Below are 18463 nucleotides of genomic sequence, written 5' to 3'. Positions count from 1 at the left end.
GGGTAGTTCTAGATGAAATATATGGAAGTTGAATGGGATGATTCTGAAATCTTTTAAGACTGACCATGTTTCTTTCAACATTAGATTTTAATTCAACCTCTTCATTGCTTGCTTTCTTTTGCTGTCAGGTTGCATATTGGAAAAGGTGTGCAGTTAGAGTGCAAGGGGGAAGGCGATGTCTGGGTGCGGTGTTTGAGCGATCATGCTGTCTTTGTGCAGAGCTACTACTTGGATCGAGAAGCTGGACGTGCTCCTGGCGATGCAGTTCACAAGATTTATCCAAGTGCATACATTAAGGTTTGTTAAATGTTCTCTTACATTTTCATACGCTTGGATATATATTTCAAAATGCTTTTAATTGCTTAATATGTAATACAGCTACATTCTTCCTAAAATATTATTCACAGTTTTGTTCTGCATCTTTTTATATTCATGTATTTTTGATTGTGAACTGAAATGGGGAAAGGGCTAATCTGAAATCAGGACTTTGAAGGAATTGTTGCACTTATGAAAACAAGTTACTGGAACTCATTTCCTGTTGTTTACATTGCTGCTTTCCAGGGTGTGGGGGAGATGAGGTAAGATGCCACCTGGATGTGTACATGTTGAGATTCAGCTGTTTTCCCCTTTTTTTTCCTCTTTTCTTGTAATACCAAAATTTTTAAACGTTTGTATGTGTGTGCGTGTGTAGGGGTTTAAGAGAGCATTAGGAGTTTTAACTAAGGTTGTATGTTGGTACTTCATAGTTATGTATCTGTGCTTAACTATTTCATACAACTAAGTAAATTCTAAATACAAAAGGCTGGTCAGTGTTTTCTGTTAATCTGAGTCCATCAGGCAAGTAAGTTTTGGAACTTGAGTGCTTAGATTTAATTTTAAATTTTGTGATGACGCTGTGATTGATAAGCTTCAGTACCAGTTCATTTTCCCAAGTGTGATGTAATACTTGCCTTCAACTTTGTCTTCCCTCCCCTTTTGCTGCCTCTGTCCATGAATTAACTATGTCAATCACAAAGACATCTCTGTTCTCTGCCTCCTGCAGTGTTCCACTGAAGCTCAACACACGTTGAAGGGAAATAATCTCAAATATTTTTAGGAACTTCATAACCATCTCGACTCAACAATTTCAGACCATTATCTCTGACCCTATTTTGTTGTTTTTCCTTTGTATTTTTTTGACTTAGTAGCATTTCTTCCTTGTCTTCACTTCCAGGTGGAGTTGTTTGGTATTCTGATGTTCACAGCTCTTCTGGACACATTTTTTTGTTTCTTGTTGCTTTGGCACTGTACCACTACTCTTCTGTTCCCAGTCTCTCAACCTATCTCAGATCTTTTTTTGGTCACTTCATCTCACCCCCCCCCCTCTTCATTTAACTAAAATCTTTTAAATTTTTAATTATGCTTAGTTCTGATCAAAATCCATTAAACTGAAACTTCTGCTTGTCTCTCCCCACCGTGGGCGGCACGGTGGCACAGTGGTTAGCACTGCTGCCTCACAGCGCCAGAGACCCGGGTTCAATTCCCGCCTCAGGCGACTGACTGTGTGGAGTTTGCACGTTCTCCCCGTGTCTGTGTGGGTTTCCTCCGGGTGCTCCGGTTTCCTCCCACAATCCAAAAGATGTGCAGGTCAGGTGAATTGGCCATGCTAAATTGCCCGTAGTGTTAGGTTAGGGGTAAATGTAGGGGTAGGGGTATGGGTGGGTTGCGCTTCGGCGGGTCGGTGTGGACTTGTTGGGCCGAAGGGCCTGTTTCCACACTGTAAGTAATCTAAACTGTTGTATACTCTGCTGAATATTTGTAGAATTATCTGATTTTATTTTGCATTTTGAGCATCTGCAATGTTTACATTTGTAACTTACTTTTGCATATTTGTATGAGATTAGGTCTCCCTTTTGAAGGCAGTCAGTTAGGTACCATCCATCCTTCCATGTAAATAGCACTGGGAAGTAGCTGCTTTGTTTGTTTCTATATAGCCTGCAAAGTTGTAATTCCCTTCTTTGTTGCTGTCCAAAACTTGATGCAGTGTTAGAGTAATTTGATCACAGTCAAATATTTAGTTGTCATTTTCATAACATCACTTGCCTCTCTCCCAACCTTGGCTCACCTGCTAAAACTCTCTTCCATGCTGTTGAAAGCTCCACTTCTAGTTATTTCAATATTTGCTTTGCCTGGCCTCCACATTCTCCAGAATCATCCAGAACTCTTTCTGGCCTAATACTTTTCTTCACTCATTTCTGTGTTTTACAAATGGCCTCTTGTGCATCCTGCCTTTTTTCCCTTACCATACAATTGATGCCTTCAATTAATCAAGCTTGCCTTCTGGTGTTCTGTGCTCAAATCCCTTTGCTACCTGATGTCCTCATCCTCTAGACCTACTTTGATCTTTGGCTGGACATATCTTTTTTGAATGATCATACCTCCTTAGAACTTAGGACAATTTTTCTATATTTTAGTTGCTACTGAATTGGGAAATCAAATGTAAGGAAAGCTTTTTAAAAAAAAGTCACAACACAAAAACAGTGGTGCTTGGACGTTGTGGTTTGTGCAGTTAGCTTTAGCTCAGCTTCAATTTGTCAACAGACTGAAAATGTGTGCACTTTAAGGATGAGCACCTTGATCATTGGAATAAATGTGATGAATGGTGAAAAGGCAATAACAATCTTCAGGGGAATGTAGGCTAGTGAAATGGACAGACATATGGCTGATGCAATCTAACATACGTACATGTGAGATGAATATTTTAGGAGGGATAATGGGTAATTGAATTGTTATGCAGCTGCTTTATATTTAATATTGATTGAACGATTGTGGATAAGAAAAACTTCGCTTCAAGTTTCAGGAAGAAAAAGAGAAATTTTTAGGGAGTTCATAGGAACAGGAGTAGGCCATTCAGCCCCTTGAGCCTGTTCAATCATTCAGTAAGATCATGTCTGATCTCTGGCCCAATTTCATGTACCTACCTTTGACCAATATCCCTTAATACCTTTGCTTAACAAAAATTCATCTTTCTCTGATGTAAAATCATCTATCTCTGCCATTCATCTACTGCCATTTATGGAAGAAAGGTCTAAGCATTACCAGAGTGTTTCTAATATCTCTCCTGGACAGTACAAAGGGAGTAAATCAATAGAGGCCCTCGACAGGGGACTATAGAAATTGCAAGACAGATTTTAAGAAAGCAATTAGGAGAGCAAAAAAGGGACATGAGAAGATACTGAGGTAAAATTAGGGAGAATCCCAAGGTATCATACAAGTGTAAGGGAAAATGAATAACTGGGGAAAGAATTGTGCTTTTTAGGATCAAAGTGGGGAGCAATCTGTATGTGGGACTGGAGGACATTGGCAGAATATCAAACAAGTACTTCACATTCCTCTTTATTGAGGAGGAGTATGGAGGTACAGAATCTGCTAAGGGGGTGTTGTTCTTGGGTAGATTAACATGGGAATGAGGTGGTATTGGAAGTTTTAATGGTCTTGAAAGTGGACAAACCCCAGGACTAGATGAGTTGCATTCCAAGCTACTGTGGGAGGTGAGGAAGATAAGGTTCTAACCCAGATGTTTGATTCCTTTGACCATGGGTAGTGACAGAGAACTGATGTCTGCTGCTGTTGTTCCATTTTTCAACAAGAGTGGTAGAGAAAATCAGGGAATTACAGTTCAATGAATCTCGCTGGTAGGGAAGCTAAATCTTCTGAAGGAAAGAATTAATATATACTTGGAGAGGCAATGTTTGATCAGAGATAGTCAGCAGGGCTTTGTCGGAGGGAAGTCATACCTCACAAATTAGTTTGAAATTTTTGAGGTGGTGATCAGGTGAGAGTATTGCTGTTTATGTAGTTTGTGGATTTTAGCAAAATTCTCCAACATGGGAGACTGATACAGAAGGTAAAAGCACATGAGATTCAGAGTAACATTAACATTGGCTTCATTGTTGAAGAGAGTTTTTGTGTCAGTGTCCAGTGGCATACCACAGGGAACACTGCTGTGTCCCTTATTGTTCATGATATATATGAACAATGTCTTGGGTTGCAGGAGAACATAGATGGATTAGTCAGATGGGCAAATCAGTGGCAGATAGAATTTAACCTTGGAAAGTCTGACCAGGTGCATTTTGATAGAAGTAACAACACAAGGCAGTACTGAATGAATGGCAGGACACCAAAGTTTAGAGGGATCTTGAGGTGCTTAACAGGGTGGTTAAGAAGGCATTTGGAGCTCTTGCTTTTATCAGTGGTAGCAAAGTTTGTAAGAGCTAGGAGGTTATGTTGGAGTTGTATAAAACCTTTGGTTATGCCACAGCTGGAATACTGCGTGCAGTTCTGATCATCACATTTTAGGAAGGAGATGACTGCACTTGAGGGCATACAAAGAAGATTCACCAGCATGTTGCCTGGGTCAGAGCATTTAAGCAATGAAGAGATACGGTCACGTTAGATTAGATTAGATTAGATTAGATTAGATTACTTACAGTGTGGAAACAGGCCCTTCGGCCCAACAAGTCCACACCGACCCGCCGAAGCGCAACCCACCCATACCCCTACCTTTACCCCTTTAACCTATCACTACGGGCAATTTAGCATGGCCAATTCACCTGACCCGCACATCTTTGGACTGTGGGAGGAAACCGGAGCACCCGGAGGAAACCCACGCAGACACGGGGAGAATGTGCAAACTCCACACAGTCAGTCGCCTGAGTCGGGAATTGAACCCGGGTCTACAGGCGCTGTGAGGCAGCAGTGCTAACCACTGGGCCACCGTGCCGCCCACAATTGTTGTTTCCTTTAAAACAGGGAAGGCTGATTGGCAACCTGATTGAGGTGTATAAGATTATCAGGGGCATGGACAAGGTGAATAGAAGGCAGCTTTTCCTCTTAGTTGAAAGCTAAGTAATGAAGGGCCATAATTTTAAAGTGAAGGCAATATATTTAAAGGAAATTTGGGAAAAATCATAATCACCGAGAGGGTGGTGAAAAACTGGATTATATTACTTGGAAGGGTAGTTGAGGTGGGCAATTTCTTTAAAAAGTATGTGGTTGAGCACTTGAAATTTGATAGCATTCAAGGTTATGAACCAAGTGCTAGTAAGTAGGACGAGTTTAGGTGGCTCAGTACAGACTCAGTAGGCCAAAGGGCTGCTTCTAGGCAGCATGACTGACTTTTGTAGACTGGAGTGGTTTCTTTTAAAATAAATTCCTGAAACTTGCAAGATCCTGAAGTGTTTTGAGATGGGAGATGTGGAGAGAATGTTTCCTGTTCGGAAAGAATCTAGATCTAGGACCACTGTTTAAAAATTAGAAGTTGCCTGTTTGCAGCACATTAAGTGAAATATTTATCTGAGGGTCATGAGTCTTTGGAACTCTCCTGCAAAGGTGGTAGAAGCAGTGTGCTTGAATAATTTTAAGGCAGAGGTAGATAGATTCTGGTTAAGCAAGGTGTTGAAATGTCATTTAAGATAGGTGAGAATGTAGATTTGAAGTTCTCATCGGCTATGATCTTATTGAATAGCAGAGTAGCCATGAGGTCTGAATGACCTACTCCTGATCCTGGTTCATACACACAAATGTAAATAGGGAAGCCTGTTAAGAACAAACTGCACATCAATTTAGGGTGAAACGTATGTGTTCTTTTGAAAGAGCATCTCAAGCTTGTGTTTTCTGAGCAAGCAGTATCCTCAAAATGACAGTCAACTGGCTCCCTTTCTTTATTTACCAACCTTGTTTCAGTTAGTTAATTTGAAATGAATCCTTTAGCTTCCTCCCAGAAGCAAATGAACTTGTGCTTTAAAAGGTGCCAATTTAACTGGGGGCTTTTTTGAATTAACAAAAGGTGAGTTTATTAATTACTACACCTGAGAAGAAATACTAATACAATACGCTGGTCAAATATAAGGTATGAGCCCAAAAAGATTAAAGTTCAATAGCAACAGATATGCGCTCAGTGTCTGAATTGTTCATGAAGAGTGGATAATCGAAGCTTGTGGCCCATTGCACTGGAGGTTTCCAGTGGCATTGAGGGTGGTTGAAAAGTCAGTTTCATGATCCTTCAATTTGCTGATTGCTTGAGATTCTGTAGTTCTGATTCCTTTCGACATGGATTGGATTACAGCATTCAGGGTCAGAGGGAATCTATTTGTTCTCTTTTATTTGTTTATATTGGCTTGCAGCTCTCTGAATAAAGTAGGGGCAGAGGGGATAACTTGGGGATGATTCTTAGATTGACTGTCATAGAATATTAATACTTGAATGCAAGCTGTAGACCACAGGATGTTCAATCCCACTAGTACAGTCCACTAGAGTTGTAACTGGATTTTGAAACCCTCGCCTTCAATATTTCTCAAAGGGATAAACACAAAATGTGTCTATGGTCTGGTACATGATCTACAGTGGGATGTCTTGTTACACAGAGGTCATCAGTCGCTCGACAACAAATGGCAATAAATGACCTCGAAGAGTGTGAAAGAGGAAGATCTATTATCCTGGTAGCTATCATCCAGCTAGTTTAAGGAAAAAGAAATACTTTTCCATCAACCGCTTTGCACATCTGCTTGAGTAACCACCTGATGAAGGAGTGATGCTCCAAAAGCTAGTGCTTCCAAATAAACCTGTTAGACTATAACCTGATGTTGTGTGATTTTTAACTCTGTCCACCCCAATCCCACACCGACCCCTCCAAATCATGGGTTTTAATAGTTTAAATTGGCATCCAATAATTTGATATTATTGTACCTGTCACATCCAACTCTTTTAGTGCATTAGTTAATTTGCAGCTTCGCTTTTAAATGTTTACTAGAATTTGGATAGCATTATTCATTCCCAAGGTGCAATGTCAATATCTATTAATCAGCAATACATGATAGAATGTCATCATGTACCAATGGTTAGTGCCTTACCTAAAGCACTGACCAACCTATTATTACTTTGCACATTCTGCTTGCTAATCTCCAAAGATGCAGGTTAAGCTGAAGATCAGAGTTGTAATTTCGTTCATCAACAACATTGCTGAGATGAAGAGTGATACTGATGTAGTTAAAAGGCTGCTACTGTTAGCCATGGTCAACATTACACTGTACGCAGTGCCTGAAGTTCTTGTGTATGACTGTTGACGGTATAAAGACTATATCTTTTTATTTTTCTGTATTTTTGATTGTGGAAACAGAAATTGGTAAGAACTTAGATGAGGAAAGTGAATGCACTAAGTTTTGTGAATGACGCACCAATGTTCTGTATGGATTTTAGTAAGGTCTTTGCCAAGGTCCCGCACGGCAGGCTGATTATGAAGATTAGGTCGTGTGGGATCCAGGGAGAACTAGCAAATTGAATTCAAAATTGGCTCAATGGTAGGAAGCAACGAGTGATGGTTGTTTCTCAGACTGGAAACCTGTAACTGCTGGTGTGCTACAGGGATCAGTGCTGGGACCTTTGTTATTTACATAAATGATTTTGATGTGAATGTAGAAAGCATGATTAGTAAGTTCGCGGGTGATAAGAAACTAGGCGACATCGTTGATAGCGAGGAAGGTTATCAAAAATTTGAGAGGGATCTTGATCAGATAGGCAAGTGGGCTGAGGATTGGCAAATGCAGTTTAACACAGATGTGTGAGATGTCGCACTTTGGAAATTCAAACCAAGGTAGGACTTACACAGTAAATGGTAAGGTCCTAAGGAGTGTTGTGGAACAGAGGAACCAAGGATTACAAGTACATAGTTCTTTGAAAGTGGCCTCACAGGTAGACAGGGTGGTAAAGGCATTTAGCATGCTGGCCTTCATCAGACGAGGCATTGAGTACAGGAGTCGGGATGTTATGTTACAGTTTAGCGAAGCCGAGCCTGGAGTATTGTGTACAGTTTTGGTTACCCTGTTGTAGGAAAGACCTAGTTAAATTGGAAAGAGTGCAAAGAAGGTTTACGAGGATGTTGCCAGGACTAGTAGGCCTGAGTTATAGGGAGAGGTTGGTCAGGATAGGACTTTATTCCTTGGAATGTAGGAGAATAAGGGATGATCTTATTGAGGTTTATGAAATCACTAGGGGCATAGATAGAATGAAAGCATATAGTCTTTTTCCCCAGGTATGGGGAATTGAAAACTAGAGGGCATAGGTTTAAGGAGAGAGGGGAAAGATTTAAGAAGGACCTTAGGGGCAACCTTTTCCCCACACAGAATGGTGCATGTGCTGTACTGTTCTATGTTCTATATATGGAACGGACTGCCAGAGAAAGTTGGGCCAGGTATGATAGCAACATTTAAAAACATTTGGACAGGTACATGGATGGGAAGGGTTTTGGGGGATATAGACTAAATGCAGGCAATTGAAACTAGCTGAGTGGGCAACATGGACCAGTTTCCATGCTGTATTAAAAATAATTTTAGAAAATGGGTGTTAGGTAAGGGCTGAGGATGACACAGTTTGCAGGGGTGTACAGACAGGTAAAAACATGGCAGATGGAACATAATGTGAGGTTATGGACTTTACAAGAAGAAGAATAGAGAAGCTGATTATTATTTAAATAGGGAAAGACTGTAGAAACGTATAGCATAGCGAGATTTGGATTTTGTGTACATAAATCACAAAGAAATCTGGTGTACAGATTCAGTTGGTATTTGGGAAGGCAAGTGGAATGTGGGCCTTTATTTTGAAGAGAATGGAATATAAGCTTGTGAGGTCTTGCAAAAACTACATAAGGCTGGAATGCTGTGAACAATTTTGTGCCTCTTCTTGGAAGCACTCCAGGGAAAGATCCGTAGGCTTTGGTACGGAGGGACTGTCTTATGAGGTGAGGTTGTGTAGGTTGGGCCTGGACTGATTGGAGTTTAAGAGAATGAGAGTTGACCTTATTGAAACATACAGGTTTTTTTAGGGGATTTAACAGGGTAGATGTGGAAAAGTTGTTTCCCCTTGTGGAAGAGTCTGGGTTGAGAGGGCATTATCTCAAGAGTAAGAGGCCATCCAATTAAAACAGATATAAATAAATTACTGTTCACAGGGCAATGATTCTGTGGAATATTTTCCCAGAAGGTTGTAGGGGTTGGATGATTGAAAATAATCAAGGCCGTGAGTTTTTAATTATCAACGGAATCAGGGTTTATGAGGAAAAGGCAGGAAAATGAGTTGAGTAATTTCAGATTAGCCATGATCTCATTGAATGGCAGAACAGATGCAGTGAGCTTAGTCACCTACTTCTGCTCCGATAGCTTATGGAGAAAGGACTGATTTAGAAATCAAGGCTTGTATAAGGGATTGCTTTAAAAACAAGTTACCACCACATATTGCAATTGCTGTTTTTGCTTGTTGGTTCAATTAACAGGATAAGATTGGTTCCAGACAAACTCGAATCAGGGCTATGTGCACAGTGGAATTCAGCCGGTAACAAGTAATCAATTGATCTGTGGAATGGTAGCCAGTTGTTGATAACAAAGGCTTTCTACTGACCAAAACCTCTGTCTCCCATATAGTTAGACAGCTCAAGAATGGGAGCAGTATTGTCTGGAAGGTTTCCGACCTCAAGTGGTGGGGTTGGTATCCTTTCTTTTTCAGTAAAAACACCTAAAGCTTTACGCAAGCCAGTTTGTTCTCTCACCAGTTGCTTTAAGCTGTGGCTCTTAACCAATGAATCAGAGACCTTTATAGTTTGTGAACCAACCACTCCTGCAAAGAACTGAAATCACCTGAAGAGAGAGATTGATGAACAATAATACTGACAAGCGAAAGGATAATCTTAGTGAGTCAGGTGAACAGGGGACATTGAACTGCCTTCCTGGTTTTTCCCTCCACCCATAACAGCAATTTCTTTTGTGTATATCTACGTGTTTGTTGAAGAGTTCATAAGAGGTTAGAGTTTTAACCAATCATTATGTTGACAGTTCTTGTTTCCCTGTAATTAGGATCTATTTATTTGTAATAAATTTTGTCAAGTACAGAAATCTGGTTTGTGCTTTCTGCCAACCTCGGTCTAAAAAGGCAGGTAAGTCAGGGAATTTTGTGTGCTTTGGTAAGATCTTCAAGGTTTGTGATGATCCTGAGAGTAGTGGGGGTTTGATTTTCAGCACGAGACATTCAGTTTATTTGCAAATCACCCAGCCCTCCCTCATACAGAAACACTCGAACTACACTTTGTCCTGTGCCTCAGAACTAAGTTAAAGACAACAGCTATGGTCAGTCATGCTTAAATAAAATGTTAACAAGAAGTGTACAGTATGGCACTGAGCTATGGTATATGGTTTACTCATTCCGTAAATTCTGGGTGAACACCAAGAGTTTTTCCACAGATCGGGTGTGGTATTGGTTGCTTTTCCCAATTTGTTGCTATGCTCTTAGCTTCACGAGCACAATATTTATACAGGTCTTGCAAAATATTTGACATTCTGTGCAGATGATTTGAGTTGTGAGCTTCTGTCAAAATAAATGTTCAAATTTTGAGCTAATAATATATTTTCTATTCAAGAGATAGCTGTTTAAAATCCATTATTTTTGTTTATGTTTCAGGTGTTTGATTTGCGCCAGTGTCACCGCCAAATGCAACAACAGGCTGCGACTGCTCAGGCTGCAGCCGCTGCTCAAGCAGCAGCTGTTGCTGGAAATATCCCTGGACCAGGTTCAGTAGGAGGTATCGCTCCAGCTATTAGTAAGTCACCAGGGCAGTGGCATTTGCAATTTTGCATGATATGTAAAGCTGAGATATTTGCCTATCAAAGTTTATTCCATGAATTCCCTAACTTTACTTTTCTTGATCCACATTCTCAGCATGACTAGAGCTCAACTGCTTTAATGTGTTGGTGGGGGGGTGCCATATATTTTTTTTTCTTGTTCAGTTATTATTTAATCTGTGTTGCTGTATGGTCCGGAGCATGGTTGAAACAAGTATGGTTGAGGGTTTAAACTGTTTTCTTTCTCACTTAATGAAGTTCTTAGATGGTGCTTTGAATTTTGGTCTTGTTCTTCCACTTCTCTTGGCTCAAACATGGAAGACTTGCCATCACCAAACAGTCTCAAATAGTTTAAATCTCCTTTATTACACTCTGGTACCACCTTTTGCAATGCTGGATGGTTCCAGGTTGCACATGAAATTTTGGTGTCCTTTGCTTCTGGTGAGAACTGAGAGCCCAAGGTTATGGGGCCTTTTATTGATTCTTATATGGCCCCTGTGAGTGTCTATGGTTTTGTGGGTTTTTTTCTCAGATACCCACCTTTTTGAGTTTTTCCTACCATGCAGATTAATTTTGTCTGATTACCTTGAACTTATCCATGTGTCCTGCTAGAATTTCTTTAATAATGGTTTCTAACATTTTCCCTGCGATGCAGATTAAGCTAACTGCCTGCAATTTCTTGGTTTTTCTCTCCCTCATTTTTTCAGTAATAGAGTTACATTCGCTAACAGCCAGTCTAATAGGACAGATCTTGCATCAAGAGTATTTTGGAAAATTAAAACAATGCATTAACTATCTTACTAGCCACTTCTTTCAAGACCCCACACCATCAGGGTCAGGTACTTGTTAGATTGCAGCTCCAAAATTTACTTTTCTGATTTTGTTTTGAGTTCCTCATTCTTTTCCATTTCCCAATTTATAGCTGTTTCTGGAGTGTTACTTGTATCTTTGGAGAATGATTAAAAAATACCTGTTTCAATTCATTTGCTGCCATCCTATTGTTCATATCAATTCTCTAGATTCACTTTTGATTGGACTAGTGCTCACATTAGCAGTTTTATTTTAAAATCCTATTCTCAACTTTTATATTTCCAGGTTGCTTTTTTGTTATCGTAGTTTAATTGATTTGTTTAGACAGAAATCAGTTCAGCCAGAGGGAAATGGTCTTTAAAAGTAGAGGAGAAAGTGAGGTCTGCAGATGCTGGAGATGAGAGCTGAAAATGTGTTGCTGGAAAAGCGCAGCAGGTCAGGCAGCATCCAGGGAACAGGAGAATCGACGTTTCGGGCATAAGCCCTTCTTCAGGAATGAGGAAAGTTTGTCCAGCAGGCTAAGGTAAAAGGTAGGGAGGAGGGACTTGGGGGAGGGGTGTCGGAAATGTGATAGGTGGAAAGAGGTCAAGGTGAGGGTGATAGGTCAGACTGGGGTGGGGGCGGAGAGGTCAGGAAGAAGATTGCAAGTAGAGGTACTGTTAGTTTAGCAGTCTTCAAAACAGTTAAAGCAGAAGGGAAATTCCTGAAAAGAAAAAGCCAGAAGCAGAAGTCTTTTGAGGTATCAGAGGGAGGGACATCAGCTAGGAAGGCATGTTAAATTGTAAGTGAGCGGAATGGCCTACTTCTATATATTATGGTTTGCAAAATTTTAAGGGTCTTAATTAGAGACATTAACTAAAGAAAATTGCTTGACATGAATGCTCAAACTTTATTGAAAAAGAAATTGACCACAGCTGTACTGGAACTGAAAACTTACAAGTGGATATGGATGACACTTCACTCACATTTGAGTATCAGTACAAACTCCAACTAGTTCTTGGATAATGTCTTTTTGTCTTTTGTGTATAAAAAACTTTGTTATAGACAATAGGTAGTGGGTGCAGGAATAGCCTGCTCACATCTATCCACATTAAACTGCATCTGCCATGCATCCGTCCACTCACCTAGCCTGTCCAGGTCACCCTGTATTCTCCTAACATCCTCCTCACATTTCACCCTGCCACCCAGCTTTGTGTTATCAGCAAATTTGCTAAATTACTTTTAATACCTTCATCAACGTCATTAATGTATATTGTAAAAAGCTGCGGTCCCAGCACTGGTCCCTGCGGCACACCACTGGTCACCGCCTGCCATTCTGAAAGAGAGCCGTTTATCACTACTCTTTGTTTCCTGTCAGCCAACCAATTTTCAATCCATGTCAGTATTTTGCCCCTAATACCATGTGCCCTAATTTTGCTCACTAACCTCATTTGTGGGACTTTATCAAAGGTTTTCTAAAAGTCCAGGTATACTACACCCACAGGATCTCCCTTGTCCATCTTCAGAGTTACATCCTCAAAAAATTCCAGAAGATTAGTCAAGCATGATTTCCCCTTCATAAAATCCATGCTGACTCTGAACTGTCCTGTTACTGCTATCCAGATATGTCGTAATTTCGTCCTTTATAATTGACTCCAGCATTTTTCCTACCACTGAGGTCAGACTAACTTGTCTATAATTCTGTTTTCTCTCTCCTTCCTTTCTTAAAAAGTGGGATAACATTAGCCACCCTCCAACTCACAGGAACTGATCCTGAATCTATAGAACATTGGAAAATAATCACCAACGCATCCACGATTTCTAGAGCCACCTCCTTCAGTACCCTGGGATGTACCATCAGGTCCCGGGGACTTATCAGCCTTCAGACCTAACAGTCTCTCCAACACCAATTCCTGGCAAATATAAATTCCCTTCAGTTCGGGTCCTTCAGCCACTATTACATCTGGGAGATTGCTCGTGTCTTCCCCAATGAAGACAGACCTGAAGTGCCAATTCAACTCTTCTGCCATTTCTTTGTTCCCTGTAATAAATTCACCCGTTTCTGTCTTCAGGGGCCCTTTTGTTATACATTGGCAGCCTCTTGTGAATATTTTTCATGGCTGAATACCGTGGTAAACAAGATGTTTTAATCTGCAATCTGACTTGTCTCTTATAACCATTAGCTGAGTTCAGACAGAAGGGACAATTAAGAGATTTCATTGAGGTTTTCAAACTTCTGGTTCTGGTTGGAGCAGGAGGGGAGAAATTGTTTATTTGTTTTGGATCGGGTGTGCGTTGTGGGGGAAAAGCTACAGGAAAGTGGTAGGACCAGGTAGAAATATTATTCTTCTGGCGGTGACATGATTAGCTAAATGACCTACTTTACTGCTGTAATCATTCTAACTTTGGACAGAAAAACACATTTTCTTGAGATCTTGCCCAACTTGATTTCATTCAAATTCTGTGTTTTTATTCCCAACAATCTTAATCACAAAGAATTAAATTTTGTGAAGCAATTGCATTAATTTTTGTTTCATTTTCAGGTTTGTCTGCTGCAGCAGGAATAGGAGTTGATGACCTGCGTCGTCTTTGTATTCTCAGGATGAGTTTTGTGAAAGGCTGGGGGCCTGACTATCCAAGGCAAAGCATCAAAGAAACCCCATGCTGGATTGAAATTCACCTACATCGTGCCCTTCAGCTGCTGGATGAAGTACTTCATACCATGCCGATTGCAGAACCACAGCCCCTGGACTGAGTTCTTCTGCAACAACCATTGTCTTATTTTGGTGGGGTGGGGAGAAGACTAGAATTCAACGTTGTTAATAAACTGATGTATTTTACCATTGTTCAGCATATTCTTTGAGAACAAAAACTTTTTTGGTAGATATGGAGAAAAAAAGCAAGCAGCAAAACTACTGTTTATTTCCTCTTTTCAAAAAAAAAACTCAGTATTCAAACTTGTGTCTTTGTTTCTCACTTTGATACTCTACAGTATGATTCACAGCCTGTATTACATAATCCAGACTGTGTTAGTTACCAATGATGGTTATCTTACATTCAAATGCTGTGAAATTGCTTAATTTGGTGCTGTGCAAAGCTATTTAGGTGATTAGCTTAGCCACCTTTCTCCAAGCCCAAAGCTGAACTGAAGGGCTGGGTTAAAATGTGGGCAGTGTGAAGGTATCGTTGTTTTAAGTTCTAATCGAGTTGCTCGTAATACATTGAAAACCTTAATAACTAATACCTCCATGCCAGAAAAAGCAAAACTAAGTGGGGGAGAGGACTTATTTTGATTTAGAAAACAACTGTTTTCTGGTTTACATTTTTGAAATTTCCAGAGCAGTCAAAAACAGGTTGTAAAAAAGATGGATGGCAACCTCATTTTGAAAAATATACATACATTACAGCTACGTGGCCTCTCTTTAGCCACACTTTACAGATCCAGGCTTTCTTTATTTGAAAGAACACCTGTATTTGCACTTTATTCAAAAACTTTCTTTTATAGTGCATCCTTAAGGTAGATCTCCTGTACAGAGGGATGTTTGTATTGTACAGTTTGTTTATCACCTTCAATAATGTACTTCGCTTCTTCATTTTTCTTTAAATTTCTTTTTTGCATGTGGGTCTGGCCATTGTTTACTAACATTGGCTGCTTTGGCCAAAGTTTTCAAATTATGCACAGCTTATGACCAGAGATGGGAGGTTTAAGAAATGCTTGTTTCTGATCTGGAAGAAAAATTTTAAAAAGCCGTATATTTTTTTACAGAAATCCAGTTCTTATTCATAACACTAAAAGCGTGGAACATTTTCTTGTGCTATTCTAGTGCATTTAATGCTGAAACATCTGTTCATTTCTCTTGGTGTCATTTCTTTCACCCCCTCCCCAAAATAAAACGGTTCCATTTTTAGTATGTTAGGGATGATAAAGAAAGGGGTTTTTTGTTATCATGTTTCCTGTAAGGAATGCATTTTTTTGGCATTAGATTACTACATTTTGTTAAGATCAACACCAATGTTTTGTAGCCTGATCAAATTTTATCTTACCCTGTGTGTTTTTAACACGTTCTTAACTGTAGAAATGGTAGATTGAGTTTTTTAAAAGACCACCTGCATTGTACTACTTAGTTTATTTAATATATTGAGTACCAAAATGCTTCTTATCTGAAATTATTTTCACTATTATTACCAGCAGTGTTACAGAGTGCAAATATCTAAGCACATGGAGCCTAAATTTGAATGGTTAAAAATCTGTAATTGTACCGTTAAATCTTTTCACAGTACAGGTGGACATTATACAATAGTTTCATATGCTTGCCATTATTTGCTGAAATCTGAGTTGGACAAGTGAGAAGACGCACCAAAACTGTGTGCCTTTGAACATTTCAGGTTATTGAAATCCTAGTGACAACTTTTGAGTATTCATTTAGGAGCACTATGTATTTGCTGCTGTTCAACGTATCTGCTGATTGGTTTCTGTGAAATGTATTAATATCCCAATTCTTGTTGAAACCAAATGTAAATCAAATTGCATCTTTTATGACACATGCTTGTAATTTTTACAGGAGTTAAAAATGCAGATCAGGAGTTACCAATTTTGATTTTCTTAAAGTCTGAATAACGAAACCAATGACTATGCCTTTGAAATACTTGTCTGCCAGATGGAAAGTCTGTCAAGTTGGAAGTTTAGGAATCTAGGAATGTAGTGAATCATAACAGCAGTACAGATTTTCTTTCTTGCATATCCCTCTTCATGTATTTGAATCTGGATCAACTTCTGCTTTCTGGTTACTAGCTATTGTTGCAAATGACATGCTATTGTAAAGTTTTTAAGGTGATTTGCTAAGGTGGCGGGGAGAGGCAGGGAAATTGCTGATAAACTTGTTTTTAGCTCTCCCTTTTGATGTGTGTATGTGTGCACATTTTGCAAATCTTTATACTATGCTTCGGCACCATTTGTAGAGACTACTAGGATCGAAGTATTATTAGGATAGTTAAAAACAAAAAGTATATGACAAAAATCTGAAATGCCTATCTAGGAATAGTAAAGACAGCCCTTTTTCTTACAGTAGAGTTGCATTGGGTATGCTATTTATTAAAATTAACATGCAAAGATTATGCGCTGACTTTGCAGAGGTTAGGTTAAAATAATGAGGTCAAAATAATGGAGTGCCTGTCTCATGCGATTAAGAAATACTTTTATTTGAATTGGGAGATAAAAATACTGATTCATGAAAACTTGTATTATGCATTGTGGATGTTTTGAGCGTTATAATTTTCTTAATCTAAGTTAAAAGCATCCAACTTGAAAATCTGATTTAAAAATAAACTTCCACTTTTCCCTATCATAATCCATCTCCGTTTTTACTTCAATCGTGTCAGACTTTTGGGTCCGAATTTAGTTCTCTCCAAATAAAATTACAGACAGAAAATAGGCATGGAAAACTGATCTTTTAAATCCAAACAATGGAAAAAATATAGCATCTGCAGTATAATCCTTTGGAAATGAAAGATTGATTTGAGCAGGAGGACTATGAGCTGACAGAATTTCATTTAAAGATCAAAGGGGAAATATGCAAAAATAGTCACCGCATGTAGATGTGAAAAATATTGTCTGTTTTAATAAGTTAGATGCTATCCAAACAAAGACCAATACGTTATATAAATTTATGGTATTGAAGTGGCACGATGTTAACATGAGATACCTTGTAAGTCAGGCATTTTGACATCTGTGGTTTTTAGTCCTTGCTGGATTGATGATGGGAATGGCATTGACGGTGTGCGGCAGCAATGGAAATCTGTCTGGAGTAGAACACTTGACAAAATGTCACCAGTTGTTCTGAATGGAGCAAGTAATGTATGCATTTTATCTTTTAAGCAACTAGTATAAATAAAATGTTCGCAAAGTATACTATTTCCTCCTTTATTTTATGGTCTAGCCTATCTCTTTTAAAAAGTATTGAAGTATCTGAAGTCAGTAATTCTGTTTAAGCTGAAACAATATAAAACTTTCTCATATGATGTGGCTGATGCAATTATGTTCTTCAGGTGTAGACTGCAATAAACGCTTTGCAGCTGCATCATAACTCTTGATGTACTTGATTTGTTTTGACTGCATTAATAGATCAAAGCTGTAAGTATCCTGAAATGCTGCTGCATTTTTACTAGCTTAAATGTACACAAAATGCATAAACAGTTTGTTAGTATGCAGAATAGATTCTGTATACTCCAACTAAAAGTGATAAAGGTAATTATTCAGGTACTTTGTAGTGAAATGTTTTAAGTGAGCAGCAAATACAGGTGGCCCTTGTTCCAATATGCTTTGGAAATGGAGCAGAAAGTTCTCAGTAATTGGACTGTAATTCTTAATAGGGATTAAAGCAAGGTTCAGCAGAAGATGGGGAAAAAATCGCCATTTTAAAATATTCAGCTGTGGCAATTTATATTTCAGTGCCTCAGTAATATGAAATATGAACATGTACATGCATGCTTCATTTCATGAGTTAGTATCTCCACTGAGAAAGGGGGTTGACTAGAGGCTAGATGCATATTTCAGGCCATGCTTATACATTTACTCATGATCAGTTGTAGAGTATTATACAGGAACGATTGTAAATTGGGTCCCTCTGCTCAATGGAGGATCACATAGGAGACATTGAGATGGGGTGTATCATTCGGCACAATTGGAAGATGGGAGGATATTTGGAGCGTAAACGCTGAAAATAACCAGGTGTGCTAAAAGACATATTTCTGTGCTGCAATTACTCTGCAAGGGAAACTGGTTAGATGGATCTACCATCCTTTGTGTTTTAAGTTCAAATGAATCATTTGTTCTTCTGGCACTAGCCATAGAAATAGTGACTAAAGAGCAGATCACAACCTCGTAACCCCCCCAATCTAACTCCTCACTTGCCTGAATGAATGGAGTGCTGTCGCAGCTGCAGACGTTTAGCACCATCCAGGACAAAACAGCCTGCTTCCACAAGTAGCCATTCTACTGACTTTAAGTAGCAGCTGTATGCACCATGTACAAG

The 18463-nt window shown here is 39.2% G+C and overlaps 1 protein-coding gene across 1 annotated transcript in view; it reads left to right on the top strand.

Annotated features, from left to right (window-relative positions):
• The window catches only part of smad4b (SMAD family member 4b), a 110196-nt gene extending 92858 nt beyond the window's left edge, over window positions 1-17338 (top strand). The window contains exons 10-12 of the mRNA XM_087990636.1: window positions 129-297; window positions 10483-10621; window positions 13976-17338. Coding sequence (XP_087846762.1) covers window positions 129-297; window positions 10483-10621; window positions 13976-14187 — 520 coding nt within the window. The 3' untranslated portion in view covers window positions 14188-17338. The remainder of the gene's footprint in view (window positions 1-128; window positions 298-10482; window positions 10622-13975) is intronic.
• The last annotated feature ends 1125 nt before the right edge of the window (window positions 17339-18463 follow it).

Source organism: Chiloscyllium plagiosum, unplaced genomic scaffold, assembly GCF_037043375.1.
Source record: "Chiloscyllium plagiosum isolate Xiang-an unplaced genomic scaffold, Cpla_swu_hap1 HiC_scaffold_1, whole genome shotgun sequence".
NCBI lineage: Eukaryota > Metazoa > Chordata > Chondrichthyes > Orectolobiformes > Hemiscylliidae > Chiloscyllium > Chiloscyllium plagiosum.
Note: the sequence above shows the minus strand (reverse complement) of the source record. Positions and strands in the feature narration are given on the sequence as shown.